The sequence below is a fragment of the Pelmatolapia mariae genome, linkage group LG14 (assembly GCF_036321145.2).
Source record: "Pelmatolapia mariae isolate MD_Pm_ZW linkage group LG14, Pm_UMD_F_2, whole genome shotgun sequence".
NCBI lineage: Eukaryota > Metazoa > Chordata > Actinopteri > Cichliformes > Cichlidae > Pelmatolapia > Pelmatolapia mariae.
In genome coordinates, this window is record NC_086239.1 from 849683 (window position 1) to 866679 (window position 16997).

The following is a 16997-nucleotide window of genomic DNA, read 5'->3' on the forward strand; positions in this document are numbered from 1 at the left end:
ATCTGACTGTTGGGATTTTCTCTGTATTATTGCAGCGTCTTATAATGTAAAGAACATTGAAGTGACTGCTGTTGTGATTTGGCGCAAAATGAAACTGAGTTGAACCGAATTGTCAAATTTGTAGTTAGACTAAGCCTCTGTCTCAGTTAAGGCTTTATCTGTTCTTCACTATGAGACTGTTAAGCACAGCTGCAGCTAAAAGAATAAATGCTAAAACTGCCACATAAAAAAGATGAAATTAATGGAAGAAACCACTGTAATCAGTCAGATTGTCTTGATTTACAAGCACCGTGTTTTTGCTGGTATATTTTCTTTGGGAGCTTTTAAGTGGGTTCAACTTTATAAACATGAAGTGGTTTCGTTGTCTGTAGAAGCTGTCTTTATATTTTCCTAATATTATTGTCTTATCTGTACTTGTACTTGTCTGTATCTGTGACTGCTTGATAACAGAAAAATGTCCCGTATATGTTCAACTTGTCTTGAAGTACGGGGTCCAGGTTAAGTGGACAGAGCCTGACAAAGGCAGGGCCAACAACCCTAGCGTGTTACTCCACACAGTCTCCGAAATAAATCCTCAAAGTTCAGTGACAATCTTTCTGACTTTGATTTTTTTATTTACATTTTAAACTTTTACAAAACAACTATTTTTAAGAACAACAGGACTGCAAAGCCAGAACACTAGCAAAGATTGAGAACAACCATAAACTCTTAAATACAGAGTGGTCTCGTCAGTTTTTAACAGCCAACTGTGGAATATGATCCAGTTAAAACACTCAACACCACCACAAACGTCAGTTCCCCGGATACAGTGTGTGCAGGTTGCATTACTATCTGGGGTGTTTTTGTACAGGTTCTCCAAACTACAGTTTAAATACAATATCAAAGACACAAAGTACAACAATCTGTCTCAAAGCAGGTTGTAATCAGGTTGCCTACAGTATAAAGAATATGCAACATAGTATGAGTGTATATACTGGATATTTATATATATACACACACATTGCAGACAGTCACAAAGTGAAGACTACCAAGGCCCCGCCCACTCCCAGGCTAAGCTGTTCTATTCACATTTAACAAGAATATCCAAAGATGCCATGAAACAGCAACCAGAATAGAAAAATCACCAAAAATATATATATATATATATATATGTATGCCATTATGAAGAGCTACCAGTTTGGGGGGTACTTTTTGTTTTTTATTATTTTCATACTTTTAAATAAATGGTATGGACTGGAAAACATATACAACATCAAGTGTACTCGTATAATCAAGATATCTTTTGAAACATTGCACATAAAAAAGGGATAACGTACAGAAAAGAAGAAGAGGGCATGCTGAACAACAGATCGGATGAAGAGTCTGCTACAAAATAAGGCCTTGACAGAACATACCACCAACTCAGCACATGCTCTCTTTCACTTCACGGAACGACACGAACATGCAACCTTCCGGAACAAACACAGAGGAGCTGAACACAACCAGTCGCTTCATGTCAAAGCTTACAGATGTTCACAGATCAAACGGGCTCGCGCCTGCTTTCATTCAGTCACATTAGATTGAAACAAAATGATACATTCTTATTTTCTTTTTCATATATTTATATTTTATATATATATATATGTATATATCAAAACGAAAACCTTTAAAACGACACCGGTCCATTTATTGCACACCATTGGTTCACAAAAATATTTTGGGCACTTTGCGTTTCGACAAACAGCAGCATTTCATTATAAAAAAGGTGATCTGAATACACACACCAACACAACAGATGAAAAGCGTGACACACACGTGGAGAATAGAAAACTCTGTCTTTTTTTTTCAATTCTGAAATTGTGCAACTAGAGTTAATAGGTCCACTTACTAAGGCTAGCCTCTTCAATGCACAACATCATACAGTGTTGTAAAGGGCAGAACAGCAGGACCCCTCAGCTAAATAACATGGACCACTTTGAATGATTATCTCTTTCTTTTAATATGTGCAAGTACTGATTGCCACGGCAAATCCCCAATAAGAGAGAGAACATTTGGTCCTAGAGGAAAAAGCTCGGTTTGCACCCAGAGAAAAAGGGCAAATGGCACGACATTTAAAAAAGGGCTGAACGGATGGCACGGGGCGACACCGTTGCTTCTTAAGACGGCTCTGATTGGATTCTCAGCAGTATTCATCCTCACGTTTACAATCGAGCTCGTGCACCCTGCTGGAGTGAGCGCAAGAATGTTTGTACGACTTTTGGGGGGTGGGGGGGGGGGGGGGGGGGGGGCATGGTGAACCTAAGCACAGATCCCAGCTGCAGTCAGTAGCATTCGACTCGTCTCAAAGTTCAGGTGCAACAAGCTCCAAATACAGAATCACAAGCCTGTTGGCACAATGCGGGTAACAGAAAGTCTGACCCCGAAAATCAACATTTAAAATAATCAGTAACATGAAGAACGGCCTCCAAAGGTTCAACTCACAGTATTTGCTGTGTTCACACGTTAGCAGCCGGGTTACTTCAAAACAACATTATCACATTAACACTCGACAGCCTCGTGATCACACAGATGACTGTCACACTGGGTCACCCCTGCTTCCTGGGCTACACTACAGTCACTGTACACTCACTGAGCAGTTTAACAGTTAATGTAAAAAATACGCCTCGTCATTGTGACGTCACATATTAGTTTTAGAGTTCAGAGTCTCGACGTTAGCCAGCACAATGTTATTGATGAAAGGGTGGAGAGCTAATTATCAACACGAGCAAAGTTTGATGTTTCTGATAAAACACTGAAACACGAGCTTCTTTGTGGCTTTAGCACACAGCCTGTCATGTTGGTCACATACAAATGAATTTAATGCACCAAGGTCAACGCCCATATATGTGAGTTGCTGCGTATTAACAAGCTTCCACAGTCGGCCTCCAGTGGCCATTAGAGGAACTGCAGTTTTTAGCATTGCCACCTGCAGGTTACCGCTCAGTGTAATTCACTGCCACGTCTATCCATAAGTTGTTGTTACAAAGCTTATACAATGGTCGTTGTTACAGGGGATGTAGTGGATGTGTGTCAGTGGCAAGAATTCAAAAATAATAAAATTGTTTCAGGAAAAAAGTTGAATTTATAGCAGAGCTGCTGTATTCAAAGCATACGTGTTCCCAGTAAACTGTTCAGTGAGTGTTAATGGTAGTCAGGGAATCGTCCCCTTTGTAACAACTAGAAAGCAAAAAACTAAATCCTGGTTGAGCTCAGAGTCCCACAGAGCCGCAAAGAAAATCACGCTGTAAGTGTAACATCGCTCCAACAGTCAGAATGCAGTGTCCAATGCACCTGCTGGCGAGCCACATCAACATCTATCCAATGAACTGCCTTTGGAAAGAAGGCTGGGATGCTACATTGCCATATCACATTTGGGAATATATAATACTGCAGTCGTTGACGACAATGTAACAATGTGATTTTTTCAGTCTCAATTTGTATCCATTTCGTTGGATTAGAAAATAAAAGTCGCTCTAGTGCCGATCCAATCTTGAGATATTTGACGTCACGAAGTCTAAACAGGAAAATCGTATACTGCACAGATGTGTTTGGGAATACTTTGTCAAGTAATTTCAAAAAATGAAATGTGTTCATACTGATCAAAGAAATGCACATACACACACCTGACATATCATTTCACAACAACCAACATTCACAGCATTCAAATAGTAAAACTACAGTACAAGCTATTGCAATATAGATAATATTGACATTTAACAGTTTGCCTATAGCAACGGCACTAAAGGAATAACACAGTCTCTGCCAATACAAACTAGCATCAGCACTACAAATGAATACAAACATTTTTTTTCCAAAGACTTGATTTGTCACTGTTGGCAAAGCAAAGACCTTTTCTTTCTCTACACGGTACTTTGTTAAAATGGGAACTCTCAGGCACTTTCCAAAAGTAGAGCAAGGCTTCGATTTAACAGACCTCAAATTGGCTAAGACAGAAATGACTTTAGCTTGTGCTGCATTCACGTCATATGGGAAAAAACAACCTTCCTCCTTTAAGTGACTCATAAAAAAACTTCTCCTTGGATTTCGAGTGAGATCTTCTGACCCACTGAAATCTCACATCAACAGTGAAAGTTTATGAAATATTATATTTGAAACAAAAACAACCCCACAACAATGACAACAGCTGACATTGAGTTGCTGGGTTTGGTGAGGTGTTCAGCGTCTGTGTAGAGAAACGCCATCAAGTCAGTCGAAGTCTTCAGAAAACTTCAATCGCAGCGTCCTGACAGTTTCACACGATGAGGCGTCAACATCCAGTCGTCCCTTTCAGTCGTCCCAACCGATATTCCCATATGACATGACTGCAAAATAAGACATAACGGGCAAGTAGAAGACTCGAATCACTTTATGGTAATGGAAGCCACCTCCTTGGCCTGAGCATGTTGCTGCTGCTGCTGCTCTTCTTCAAACACCTCTGGGGAACTGCCACCCACGCTGTTGTCCATCTTGGTCTCCTCTGTCATTGGCGCCGTGTCATCGGCGTCCATCTTCGGGGAGGCTGGGGCTTCCAGGGGATCCAGGGGCTCGGGTGACAGGAAGCCAGAGGAACTCTCACAATTCTGGGTGGAGGAGGAGACCTGGGAGATGACGGGCATCTGCACTGAGGAGGAGGACGAGGCGGGGGTGGTGGTGGAAGCGGAGGTGCTGCCCGGGTAGACCGGATGATGCTGGGTCTCCTCCAGCTCGTACTGGACTCCCAGCGCCTCCTCCTCCTCCTGTACCTGGCTCAGGTAGTCGGGCACGAGGAAATCACTGCGTGGACCAAGAGAACACGTTAAGTTCCCCGTCACCCGACAATAACTGCACATGTGATTTTCACAAAAACACACTGTAAAATACTTGTATATACATATACTGTAATACACAGAACATATGTCCACGTGTCTGCCCATGGAGATGAGTTCTCTGTCACTGTGACCACCAGTAGACCAAAAATGTACCGATGACACCGCGGCTACTTTAGGGATGAGGTTTGGGTATTTATAGACTTTATCCTGATGGTAACACCGAGCCAACAGAGGAGACTATCGAGGGGCAGTGGGTCTGCAGCCAACAGGGAATGAGCTGAAAAACCTGAAACTAATCTCCAACAAGTTCTATTAATATTTAAGTTAAATATTTATCCCACTGTGCTTCAGTTAGTACTCTATCTGGAACAAGACAACTCTCCCCCTTCTGATTGGTGGCTCCTCGTAAACAGACGATTTGAAGAGAGAGCCGTGTGCCTGAGATGACCATATTAGGGTTAGGGATTGTCTGTGTAACAGCACAAACAGCTCAGTTTAAAACCTGTCTGTGATGGTCCGAAGCCTGAGCTTTGGAGTACTGTGCAGAAGTCTTGAGCCACCCTCAGGCAGACTTTCAAGTTTTTTCTGTGCCGCTTCTTTTGGTTATTATTGAGCTGAATCATTCCAGCATTAAAAGGCCCAAACTCAACAGATGAATCAGTGCTAACACCCAGGGACCAGTTTAGGCACTTTGTCACTAGCAGCCTATCAGTAAAACATGTTTCAGTCAGTGGTGTTGAGGAGTTTGCCATAATTGATGGAACCATGAATGCAGAAAAGCACCATAAGATTTTATCCACCATGTGGAAAGCCTCTGCTTGGCAGCAGCGTCATTCTTCAGCATGACAATGATCCTGCCAATGCAGTAAAAGTATACCTGCTTAGACAAACCACACCGAGGACCAGTGAGAGCCCAGAGCTCAGTGAAGCAGTGTGGGATCATCTTCAGAGAGAAGGGAACAAAATGCAGTCAACGTCCAAATAAGAGCTTTGGGATGTCCTTCCAGAAGAAGCTCAGCAAGTCACTGTAACAATCTCCTATTTTCCTAGCAGAAAATATATATAAAGAAATCCGCTCAAGACTTTTGCACAGTACATCAAACTCCTTCTTTGAAACTTTGTCCACCTTCAGCATCCAGATAACCAGGAAACTCATAATCGGGCCGCTTAAAAGCTAAAAGCTACTCCACATTTTCCATCATCAGGGTCACACGTGTAAGGTTTGTTGCTTGTATTTCTTTTACATGGTAGCAGATTGAAAACGTCTTCAGGGGTAACTTTCAGTATTTTACAACTGAAAGAAAAACATCGTAAACTGTTGCAGCTCCTAAGCATTTGGAAACAGACGGCGTCATTGCCCTCTCTTTAGGTAAACGTTGGCGTGATTGGCTCTCCCTCATAAACACTGGGTTTAAACAGCGATGGTGTGCCTGAGACGACCATATTTACTGACATCATACTGAGCCAAAAGTGGAAAAACTGTCAGAAACTAAATGTTTAGAGCAAGCCAAAGCCTGAGGCTTCAGCTTAATTGTACAATCACTGTACAGTATATATAAAGCAGACAATAAAACAGGGATAACAGGCCTTCTATGACAGCACGCTCTATCATAAATAAAAATTAGTAAGGACGAGGAAACATGTTTAGAGTGTTTTTCTGTAATTACAGCATAGTTTAATTTTTTTAATAAATTAATCATCTTTGTGATGCATCTTCATCTGACTCAGTCATTAGTGTAATAACAGCACTGATTCAGTGTGTGGGATTGGTGGATTCATCCTTTACATGAATGTTTGGTACAGGCAAACATACGAGTGCTGTAAACTATTATCGAAATTCATCTAGATACAGAAACTGGTGCTGGCCTGAGCCAAAGTGATACCGAGCTCGGTTTTCATCACATGGTTTCCATGGATGTTCTTTCAAATGTGTCAGTGCCGTCGATCCTGCAGCTGCACATGTGCAGAGTGTCAAACTACGGCTGCCACAAATTATTATTTTGATAGTCGACTAATCAGATCGTGCATCCATTGGATGTAAAACGTACAGCTGATTGCACCAGCAGCATCTGCTCTATCATTAGCCTACAGCTGGAAGTGTTTAAGGTGCTCACTAAAAATAAAGACAGATGATAGTTTATTAAACTTTTAATGAAGTTTGCAGATTGTCTCGGTGGAGTTGAATAAACTCGGCCGTCTGCTCCTTGCTATCTAAAACTTCTGTTTAATCAGTTTTCTGTTTGACGTTTATTCAGCTGTGTGAAAACTATAACTTTAATCTCAGCCAAACCGATTTACTCAGGAACAAATAAAACACTGAAAAAAGCCAAACAGTAACATTTTTAAGTTATCTGAGTGACTTATATATCATGTTTAACCTGAGTAGCGAAAGATGGCGGTGATCTGAAATTTTGCCGTTCTCGCCGGCTCGAGTGAGCCTCAACTTCCTGGTCAGCTTTCGAGCTGGTGGGTAACAGACGTCTCCGAAAACGTCGGAGCACTTTTGCAAATATGTGATGTCTCGATAAATCGAGCAGATATTTGAAATTGACACAGCTACACTCTCGCCTGAAAATATGTTAAAAGTTTATTTTGTGACCCAGAAAGAGTAATAAGAGTAATATTAAAACTAAGTAGCTGAAATGATGACAACAAATAACCTCCTAGATTTGGTTAAAGAAGCAGAGATGACAAAGGCATTCCATGACCACACACAGTACCTGCTACAGTACGCTATAGTTTCTCAGGCGTGCTTATTACTACGAGTTATAATTTGGACAGTTAATCTGTGTGTTAAGGAAACTCAGTAAGCTCTTGTTTGTACTCTCGATACCTCACTTCATCCTCTTACTTCTGGAATTCTTTCAGTCAGAGCTGAAACAAATTTGAGGTATTTGTAATTTCCTCTCAGTGGTGAATGTTAAAGGAACAATTTGACATTTTGGGAAATGTCTCCACTCACTTTCTTTACTGACACCTAAATGAAAAGCTTGATACCATTCGTGTCTGTGCAGTAAATGCAACACTACAGCCAGGAACTGTTTGCTTAGTGTGCCATAAGCTGGGCCAGTCGAACGGTAACTAAACTACCAGCAGCGTTTTCCAAAGTGAGCTGGTGATGGACTCCAACCAGAGCCTGCAGCAGCTGGGGGACTGGTTCCTCTGCTGCTACACCCAGCTCACAACGGTACTGTTTATTAGCATCCCACCTAGGGCTGCCACGATTAGTCGACTAGTCATGATTATGTCGACTATCAAATCGTTGATTTAAGAGTGTAATAACGGACTGAAACAGAAGGTGGCAGCACTGCATCTACAAGGACGCCAGCTGCCGTTAAAGACCAAAGAAGAAGAAGCAGTGTCCGGTATCGTAGCTGTGTCCAAATTCAGAGGACGCATCCTCCTGCGGCTGCATTTGTAAGCCAATTATGCGACGCGACAAAGGATGTCCAAATTCGAAGACTCCTCCAAATGCGGCTGACAAATCGCAGAATTCATAGCGCAGCCCAGCCAATTCCAGTTTCCAACAATGGCGGCAGCTACTTAGTTTTAATATTACTCTTATTATAAATGTTATTGTTTGGCTTTTTCAGTGTTTTATTTGTTCCTGAGTAAATCGGTTTGGCTGAGATTAAAGTTCTAGTTTTCACACAGCTGAATAAACGTCAAGCAGAAAACTGATTAAACAGAAGTGTGAGACGGTCGAGAGTTTACTCCAGTGTCCTGTTATATTTTAGATAGTAAGGAGCAGACGGCTGAGTTTATTCAACTCCACTGAGACAATCTGCAAATTTCATTAAAAGTTTAATTAACTATCATCTTGTCTTTATTTTTAGTGAGCACCTTAAACACTTCCAGCTGTAAGCTAATGATAGAGCAGATGCTGCTGGTGCAATCAGCTGTACGTTTTACGTCCAATGGATGCATGATCTGATTAGTTGAGTATCAGAATAATAATCTACAAGCATATGCATGTAATTGAATGACTGTTGTTTATTCAAAGAGAAACTTGAAAATGATATTCTCTGTTTTATTTCATTGCTGGGACCAGTTACGGGGCACGACTCCCAGTTTTCCCATGTTTTGAATCATGGTGGCAAAGGGTTTCCACACCTGCCACAGCACACAGTGCTCCGTTACACAGCAGTGACCGAAACAAACAGACAGGCCAAAGTGCTGTGGCCAAGGCCTTATTAGGTATTATCAGTATTCACATTTACACCACAGTTATCAGAGCGGTCATGACGTTTTCATTCAACTCATCAGATAATCCTTATTCCCAAAATATAAAACAATTGTGTCAAAGCAGTTAAAGTTCCCCAGTAAATACAGACACACTTGATCTAAGCATTCAAATCATCTGAAAAACAGTTGTACAAAGCCAAAGTCACGACAACGAGCCTTCTGTTAGAATCTAAACTCAACTTTTTTCTCATCCAGGTGAGATCTGAGTAAATGATGGGGGCGGCGCCCCCTGACTCCTCACCTGCTCTGGAAGTAGTTTGCTAGTTCGGATGCCTCATGGTTCAGACTCCTCAGGTGTACAATTAAATTGCCAGAGTTGGTGAACATGGCGCCGCACGTTTTGCACTCATAAATCCGCGGCTTGCGGATTATGTGTCGGGAGACCCTCATGTGGTGCTTATATTCACCGAAGGACGTGAATGTGGCGCTACAAATCTGGCACCGGAAACAGCGTTTACCTTCGTGCTTCAGCCGATGCATCTTTAGGGAGTAGGCCCGTGTGAACTTTTTCCCACAGCGGTCACACTGGAAAGGTTTAATGCCTGGAAAAAGAGACAAAACCACGCTTGCTGATCTGTACATTAGCATTACACAAGTGTTTGTGTCCACGCGTGTGAGATGAGATCACAAAAAGCCTTTGTTAAGGTTTTTTAAATCAGGGCTTCCTTGAAAGTCTCCTTTGTTTCCTGAGGCATTTACAAGAGCAGCAACTTGTATCGTTTAACCTTTTTATTAAAATCTTCATTAGCAACTTCACAACCAAGAAATGTAACTAAACCCAGTTGTTCTTCTTGTCTCCAAGTAAAAAGACAACAATGTCCCTCTAAGTGCTGCGATGGAGAATGCATTTGATTTTTATGTTTAAAGAGAAAAACGCCAAAACAAAGGCTGCAACATTTTTGTTTACTTCAAAGGAGCGTGGTGCTGTGCAGTCATATATGAAGAATCTTGTGATGCACTTGCTTTCATATTTCACCTACCGGAGTGTATGAGCATGTGCTGTTTCAGGTTTTGAATGCGTGTGAATCGGACTCCGCAGGTCGGACACTGAAAGGGCCGGTCAGGGCCGTTGGTGCCAGGCCGTGTTGAAGGACTGATGTAGAGATGGTACGGATACTGAATACCTTCCAACCTGAAACACAAACAGAGGACATATTAAAGCGCTAGTCATAGATTTGATGTAGTCCAGTCCCAGTCTACAGTGTATAGCTCTAATCTATCATCAAAATGCCCTTCTTCTATTTTAACAGTGTTGACAGCGGATCCGGGTAACAACTCGACATGCACAACGTAGCAAAAGTGTGAGCATGAACAAGCATGTGCGCGCACCTACAAATACCCTTGTTGCATCTGTTGGTTATAATATAAGGAGTTAACAGAAAGCACAACCCTAACCAAGTATATATGTGTTTATATGTGTCGTGTGTAACAACCACACAAGTGATTAGTGATGACAGCGATGTGCGCCACACTGAGGAACGTGCTAACACGCATCACACAACGACCATTCTTTAGATTACAGTGCATCATTTAAACAAGACGTCTTTATTATCTAACCAGGTGTGGCCCAGACGTTCAGTCGCGAGAGCCGCGTCTATATGTTCTTTCCTACTTTATGATTGGTTCACAGCGAGTTTCAACAAATCACGATACCTCTCATCATCTTCTGCATGTCCTCCAGCGTTAGAGGTGCTCTGCATTGACGGTAAGCCCTCTGACACGCCCTCATCCATCGAGCCTGGGAAGAAGGAGGGAAGAAAATGACTCACGGTAGCTGTCGACTGAAAATAAAGCCTAAAGCATGACATCTTGGACACGGTTAGACTAATACACTCTTTGAAGGCTAATCCCCTGCTTCAGGATTGATGCTGCTGGATAACAAAGCACTGTGCCACTAAACAGTTTAGGAAAAAATGACGAATGTTTCCATTTCCTTTTTTTATTTATGGAAAGGCAGAAAAGCCTTTCAAGCAGAATTTGGACCAGTGGACAATAAAACTTTCCACTGAGACAATACAAATAAAAATCCAGTGGGTGGGGAGGCAGCTCTGGGAGCAGGGCAAGGCAGCTTTGATTGCACACTTTGCAAAGCAGCACTGTCTTAAGTGGGTCAGGACACAGCCCCGCTACACCAGTGAGAAACACAATATGCACATCGAAGTTTTATCTAAACCGAATGTTTTAACCAAATATAATCGGTGCACATATGATACAACAATGCACCGTGAAGGTAGGACGAAGACGGTCACCTATGGAGGAGGACTGTGGACTGATGAGGAGCTCCTCTTGGACCTGTTCGCTCCCCGGCACCGTCTGCTGGTCACTCAGCGAGCTCTGAGAGGCACTGACTGGCTGTGACGACGCTTCCTGGACCTCTTCGTCACTGAGACGCTCCACCTTCACCCTTACATCTTCCTCCTCTGCTGCGACAGGTGAAGACACCGTTTTTGAGCTCTCGCACGTTAGGAAGTCGCTGAGCCGACGGCCAACCACTACCTCCGAGGTCCCCGGGGTTCCCTGCTCCAAACAGCGAGGGCTCTCCGGCAGCTTCGATTTGTCCGAGTGAAACCTCCGGTCGATACCGAAAGGGAAAGTCCAGGGGAAGGCCAGGGAGGACTCCACGGGCTGGGCTGCGCTGTCTGAGAACGAGGGCGATGGGTTGGGGATCTGAGGGGAGGTGGTGACCATCTGTGTAGTGCATTTGAGCGGACTCTCGGGGGAAGCCATCGACACAAAGCTTTTGCGTTTCCTTCGCGATTCGCGGCAGATGGGAACATTTCTTTCCATCACGCTGCAATCGGACGACACCGGCGACACGCTGCCATCCAGCGGTGTCAGGGCACAGTTTGACGAGGCGCTCTCCGGTGCCGATTCGTGAGGTTTATCCGCTCCCATGTTGTTGTTGTTATTGTTGTTACCCGGAGTCCACAGAATACTTGACTTCATGAACTCCGAACACGTACTAGCCACAGCAAACATCTGCATGTAACTGGCAGCTGCCAGGACGTCGATGATATTCTCCGTGCTGATGGAAAGAGTCGAAGTGTAGGCGTACTCCAGCAGGGGAGCGAAACCGCTAACCGTCACGTGGTGAAGGTCCAATACAAACTTGTCCTCCTCCTCTGGCCGGCCCACCAGTTTGGAGCGGAAGAATTCACTGCAGCAGGCCAGAACCACTTTGTGGGCCAGGAAGAGCTTGTCTTGGACCCGGATGGTGACATCGCATAAATGACCCTCGTTGCGCAAAGCGTTGAGCTTCTCAAGCATCTCCTGGCTGTGCGAGGTCGAGCTGTGGGTGAAGGTTTTCACCCCCATGTTGGAATTCCTCTTTATCCAAAGGATGCGTGTCCTGCAGAGACAAAAAGTCATAAATAAATGCTTCAGTTTGGAAAAGAGTAGCGTTACCGCGCCAGTCCTTTCTACCGGTAAGAGAAAAAGAAACAGATCGCTGTGAATGAATATATACTTTGGATATTCTCCAAGATCCTTTTTAAACCTTAACCAAACAATGTAAAAATGATATACCGTATAGCTGCTGGTCAGGTGTACGACTAATTAGACATGTCTGTGGATTTTAGACTTTTTGACAGATAAAACGAGGAATCTGGTTAAAGGGCTGCTACTTTAGGAGCTTTAACTGAGTCTACAGGTCCCAGTTTCTCACATATTCACACACTCCAGTCAAGTTGCTGTTATACTATAAACTATACTTTTGATTGTTGCAGCAGTATGTCATTACTTATGGCTATGATGACTACTGAATAGCTGTTTTATATGTAGGCTGTCTCTGATGCTGCTGTTACACTTCCAAAGGACCAGCAGAAGATGACACATTAGTGTGTCTCACCACATTACTATGTCTTAAAATGACTGTGTGTGACGACCAAAGAAGAACAATGCCGAGTGAGTAATGTGACAACTTCAAAAAGTAATCGCACTCGCTCCGATTTGAAATAAATCCTTCAATTTGAACACCAAGAAGCAATAGGACATTGAAGACATTTTAAGAGCCTGTTTTGTCTTTATTTTAATTTGAGACTTTTCTACTGACCCAAACTTTACATGATTATTCTTTAAATCAATGTCAATGTGTCAAATCCAGGCCGAGCTGTCAAAGACTCGGGTGTGGAATCACTGACTTACTCAACAATCAAAAGTACAGAAACAAAACGAGGGGTCAAATATTACCCTGCAAGACATGACGTCGAGAGCAGAGACAGAGGGGGAAAGGCAAGTGCTCGATGTTCAGAGGACAGTGGATAAAGGTAGAGAGGAATATAAAGAGGTGCTTTCTGAGGGGAAGGTAAAGGGGGGCTGAAAGCAGGCAGGGGTAGGAACGCAGAGGACAAAATGCCAAGTTATGTAACAACAATCAAAGCAGATGCGCGGTGATGCGAGCCAGACCCATGTGGAGGCCAGCGCACTACAGGACGCTCAAGCAGCTGTCTGCGAGACATGTGGATTCTCTGAGGCATGAGAATTTCCATCAAACAAAAGCTCGAGTGAAGGGGCTCTCACAGGGAGAGCGCACTCTCCTTCACACGGCCTCACCAAAGGAAAATACTCTTGGGCCATGTTGGCCCAGTAAAGGCAAAGTGAATTATAGATTTGGGCTGCGGTGGTGCAACAGGAGTCTGAACCAGCAAACAGAGCATATTAGAAAACGAGCTTTAATTCCACCACGAGGTTAGACTCCTGTCAGAAAAAGAGATTTCTATTAACCTGTTCAAATCAATGTTCTTTAACATGAAACTGAGATGGCAAACAGACATTTCACAATAAAAAAGGCTGTGCTGATTCGAGGGAATCATGGAGCTCCAGAGTGCAAGGACCTCTACTTCTCTTTATATATTTATATTTGCATTGCTGTGCATTTACCTATGAAGTCAGACGACACAAATCATTTTTAAGAGTGAATTCAAAATACCAGACAATATTTTTTTCATTCAGACGCAGAAACATAAAAAGTTTGTTACGCACTCTTATTTATTTACAGTCTGCGTGACTCTGCTTGAATCCGCTGGTTGTTCTCTTTGTAGCATTCACAGTACGTGTTTTCAGCAGCGACGCTGCAGAATCCTCTTTGGTGGGCAAACTAGGCAATTTGGACACCCACAACATGGTTGAAGGGTGTCTCTACATTTTAAATTCTTCATTCATCAGTTGTTATAAATGCCAATCTAGCAGTAAATAGCTAATATTGGCAAATAATGTCAGCAATAAATTGGTCAGGTTTCACAACAGGCATGTCTTAAATCTGTGCAATGTTGCTAAAATGAGAAATATCCTGTTTCAGATTTTCAGGTTCTTCTAAAAACTCCCTGAAAGTCTTGACTTGATCCAAAGCCAGGTTGGTTCAATCCAGAATTCAGGGTAAAATCCTTCTTCTCTCAAATTTATGAACGATCAGGCCCCGTCCTGTCTTAAAAGTCGCTATGGTTTCTCAATAGAGCACTACGCTCTCAGTTGTTTCTAAAAGTAGAACGTGAGGCCTGTGGATTCACAAGACAGGCCTGTGACTGTAAGTCATTAGCCAATGATCAAGTGGAAAACACCACAGCTGACCAACGTTTATAAAACAGGCTTCATTTTTTATTTAGTGTGATGTCACTCATAATGGGTGACTAACATAATGAGACAATGAACTCAACAGCAGAGAGCTAAAAAAGAAAGCCTTTTCACCCCGACACACTTCTGTAAGACTGGGAGTCTCTTAACAATCACACCTGTTGCCACCTGGTGGCCTTCAGATTGCAGGATGGTGGAAGCTATGTCCATCTTTCTTACCGTCTAGATAAAAAACAAGAGAGAAGATGTATTTGAAGAAAAGAAATAATTGCATCGACTATTCAACTTTTTCATAATTTAATCCCAGTTATTCCAAAACGTGTGCAGAAAAATCAATAACAAATGTTATTCCTCCACATATGCAGCATCTGCCCGGTGTACTAACCCATGATATTACCCGCCTCGTCAAACTTTCCTCTGACAGAGACACTGAAAGAATTTTGAAGTGAAATTCATGGGAGAATCCTGTAATACCATCGATGGCAAACTGTAACGTCCAGAGGAACAAAGCCTTTTAAAGTGGCACTTGGTAAACTTCTGGCTGCTCGCTTATTCACAAGAGATTTTTTTTCTTTACACCAGGAGCTCTTCCTCACTTTGTGTCCTCCTGTGATCAGACCAAGGCCCTTTCACTCATTAGAGGACTATTTAAATCACTACACCATGGAGGCACTCTAAAGTTAATTTAGAGAACATTTCAAAATGACTTGTTGAACACTCCACAATAACGTTGAGCCTCATGTTGAGTTCAAATATTAGGTTTGACACTCTGAAAGAGATTTTTATTTTTAACACAAATTCTGGAGGAAAAATGCATAAATATACTTCTTTGTAACAGCTACTTAAAAGTGAGCATGATTGTTTCCCACATTACACTTTGGATTTGTTTTGATGCTGTTTATTAGTTTATTAGCAGGTGAATAATAAGACGAATAAGCTTGCATGCAACTGATTAAACAATAACTATATGACAGACGATAGGGTGGAGGGGGCGTGGCCTTCATCCTGTACTTATACTAATTGCATTGCATACAACCAAAGTGAGCACAAGTGCAGGACTATAACACAGCGGAAAGCTGAGAATGTGAATAAAAAACAAAAACAAAGAACGACTGTGTGTGTGTGTTTCGAGTGTGTGTGCATCTCAGTTTCAAGTGGACAAGATGCTCCGCGAACATGATTGCAACAACAATCACAGTTTAGCAAACACTGGCTAACGGTGTCAAACAGACGCCGAGTTTGCCAGGAGGCGATTGGAATTTTCAAAATAAAAGCCAAACGAACCTGACAAATCATTTGAAGCAAATGGGGCACGTTAATGTGTGACAGTTACTGATGTCGTTCAACGGGTTTAAAACACAGTTGTTACCTACAACTTGCACGACGTAAAGTGATTACTACTATTATATGACTATAATATCCATTTATACTAGTCATCATTTATATTCATATGTTATTCACAACTATTGCTGGTAGACCTGTGGTGTTTTTTTTAAGTTAGCTTTCTGAACTGCACTGCAGTCTGAGTTTTTACCAATCTGCATAAATACTAAGACAGAAATATACAAAATAAGAGAACATTTTTAATTGACTTCATTTATTTTGAAGCCGACGTATTCCCATTTCCGTTTTGACCGCAGACTAGCCGCTGCACTTTGACGCAGCTGCTCCATGGGAGCTAACTGGCATTAGCTGCCAAGCTAGCGATAGCTGAGACAACACGGCGCTCTTAGTTGGTTTGTCTGTCGTTTTCAGTGTCGAGAAAGCAACACAACCAGACAGGAATATAAACACCACGGTTAGCGTTATCAGACACAGCGGACGAAGGTAGTTTACCTTCTCGGGTGAGGCCTGTGATAACGGATGGGCCTCGGGTCGCAAACAGCTCAGCTGACAAAGCAGTTGGAGACAGCGGTGTGCCCTGCCGCTCTTCTCCGCTCCCTTCACATTCCTCGCTCTTCCAGCAGTTGTCAGCCTGCCAGCCGCCAAAAGTCGCGCTTTAATTAAAGCTCACATGAATTCACATTACAGCAGGCTGGTGTTAAAAGTTGCCGAGGTGCAGTTTTTACCCCTTTGTGCTCCCCGCTGTCCTTTCTGCGCTGTATTTGTACCCCCACAATGCAACGCGCATCTCCCACTGTACTGTACAGTACTGTAAGAAACAGGAAGTCTCACATTAAGCTGTATACGCACACCTCGGGGCAGCTTGGGGGTCCCCACTGTTTGTATGCATTTGTTTCAAGTTTATATTTTCTCTATAGCGATGCTCATAGAATCACAGCATGTGCAAATCTGCTGTATTTGTACATTTACTCGTCTTTATATTATCACATCTATTATTTAAAGTAATTTGATAAT

At 42.6% G+C, this 16997-nt stretch overlaps 1 protein-coding gene across 3 annotated transcripts; it reads right to left on the bottom strand.

Moving 5' to 3' along the window:
* Window positions 1-597: 597 nt before the first annotated feature.
* Window positions 598-16773, bottom strand: zbtb44 (zinc finger and BTB domain containing 44). 3 transcript variants are annotated; one of them, XM_063493077.1, is made up of 7 exons: window positions 16709-16773; window positions 16476-16614; window positions 11321-12420; window positions 10725-10809; window positions 10052-10203; window positions 9313-9613; window positions 598-4791 (listed from the first exon to the last, which is right to left on the bottom strand). In XM_063493077.1, exons 3-7 carry the CDS (start codon window positions 12384-12386, stop codon window positions 4380-4382), a joined length of 2016 nt encoding a protein of 671 aa, XP_063349147.1. In that variant the 5' UTR covers window positions 12387-12420; window positions 16476-16614; window positions 16709-16773; the 3' UTR covers window positions 598-4379. The 3 variants fall into 3 exon arrangements, with proteins under 3 accessions (XP_063349147.1, XP_063349146.1, XP_063349148.1); XM_063493076.1 differs by having other exon boundaries at window positions 16476-16762; XM_063493078.1 differs by having other exon boundaries at window positions 4649-4791; window positions 9530-9613; window positions 16476-16762.
* Between the last annotated feature and the right edge of the window lie 224 nt (window positions 16774-16997).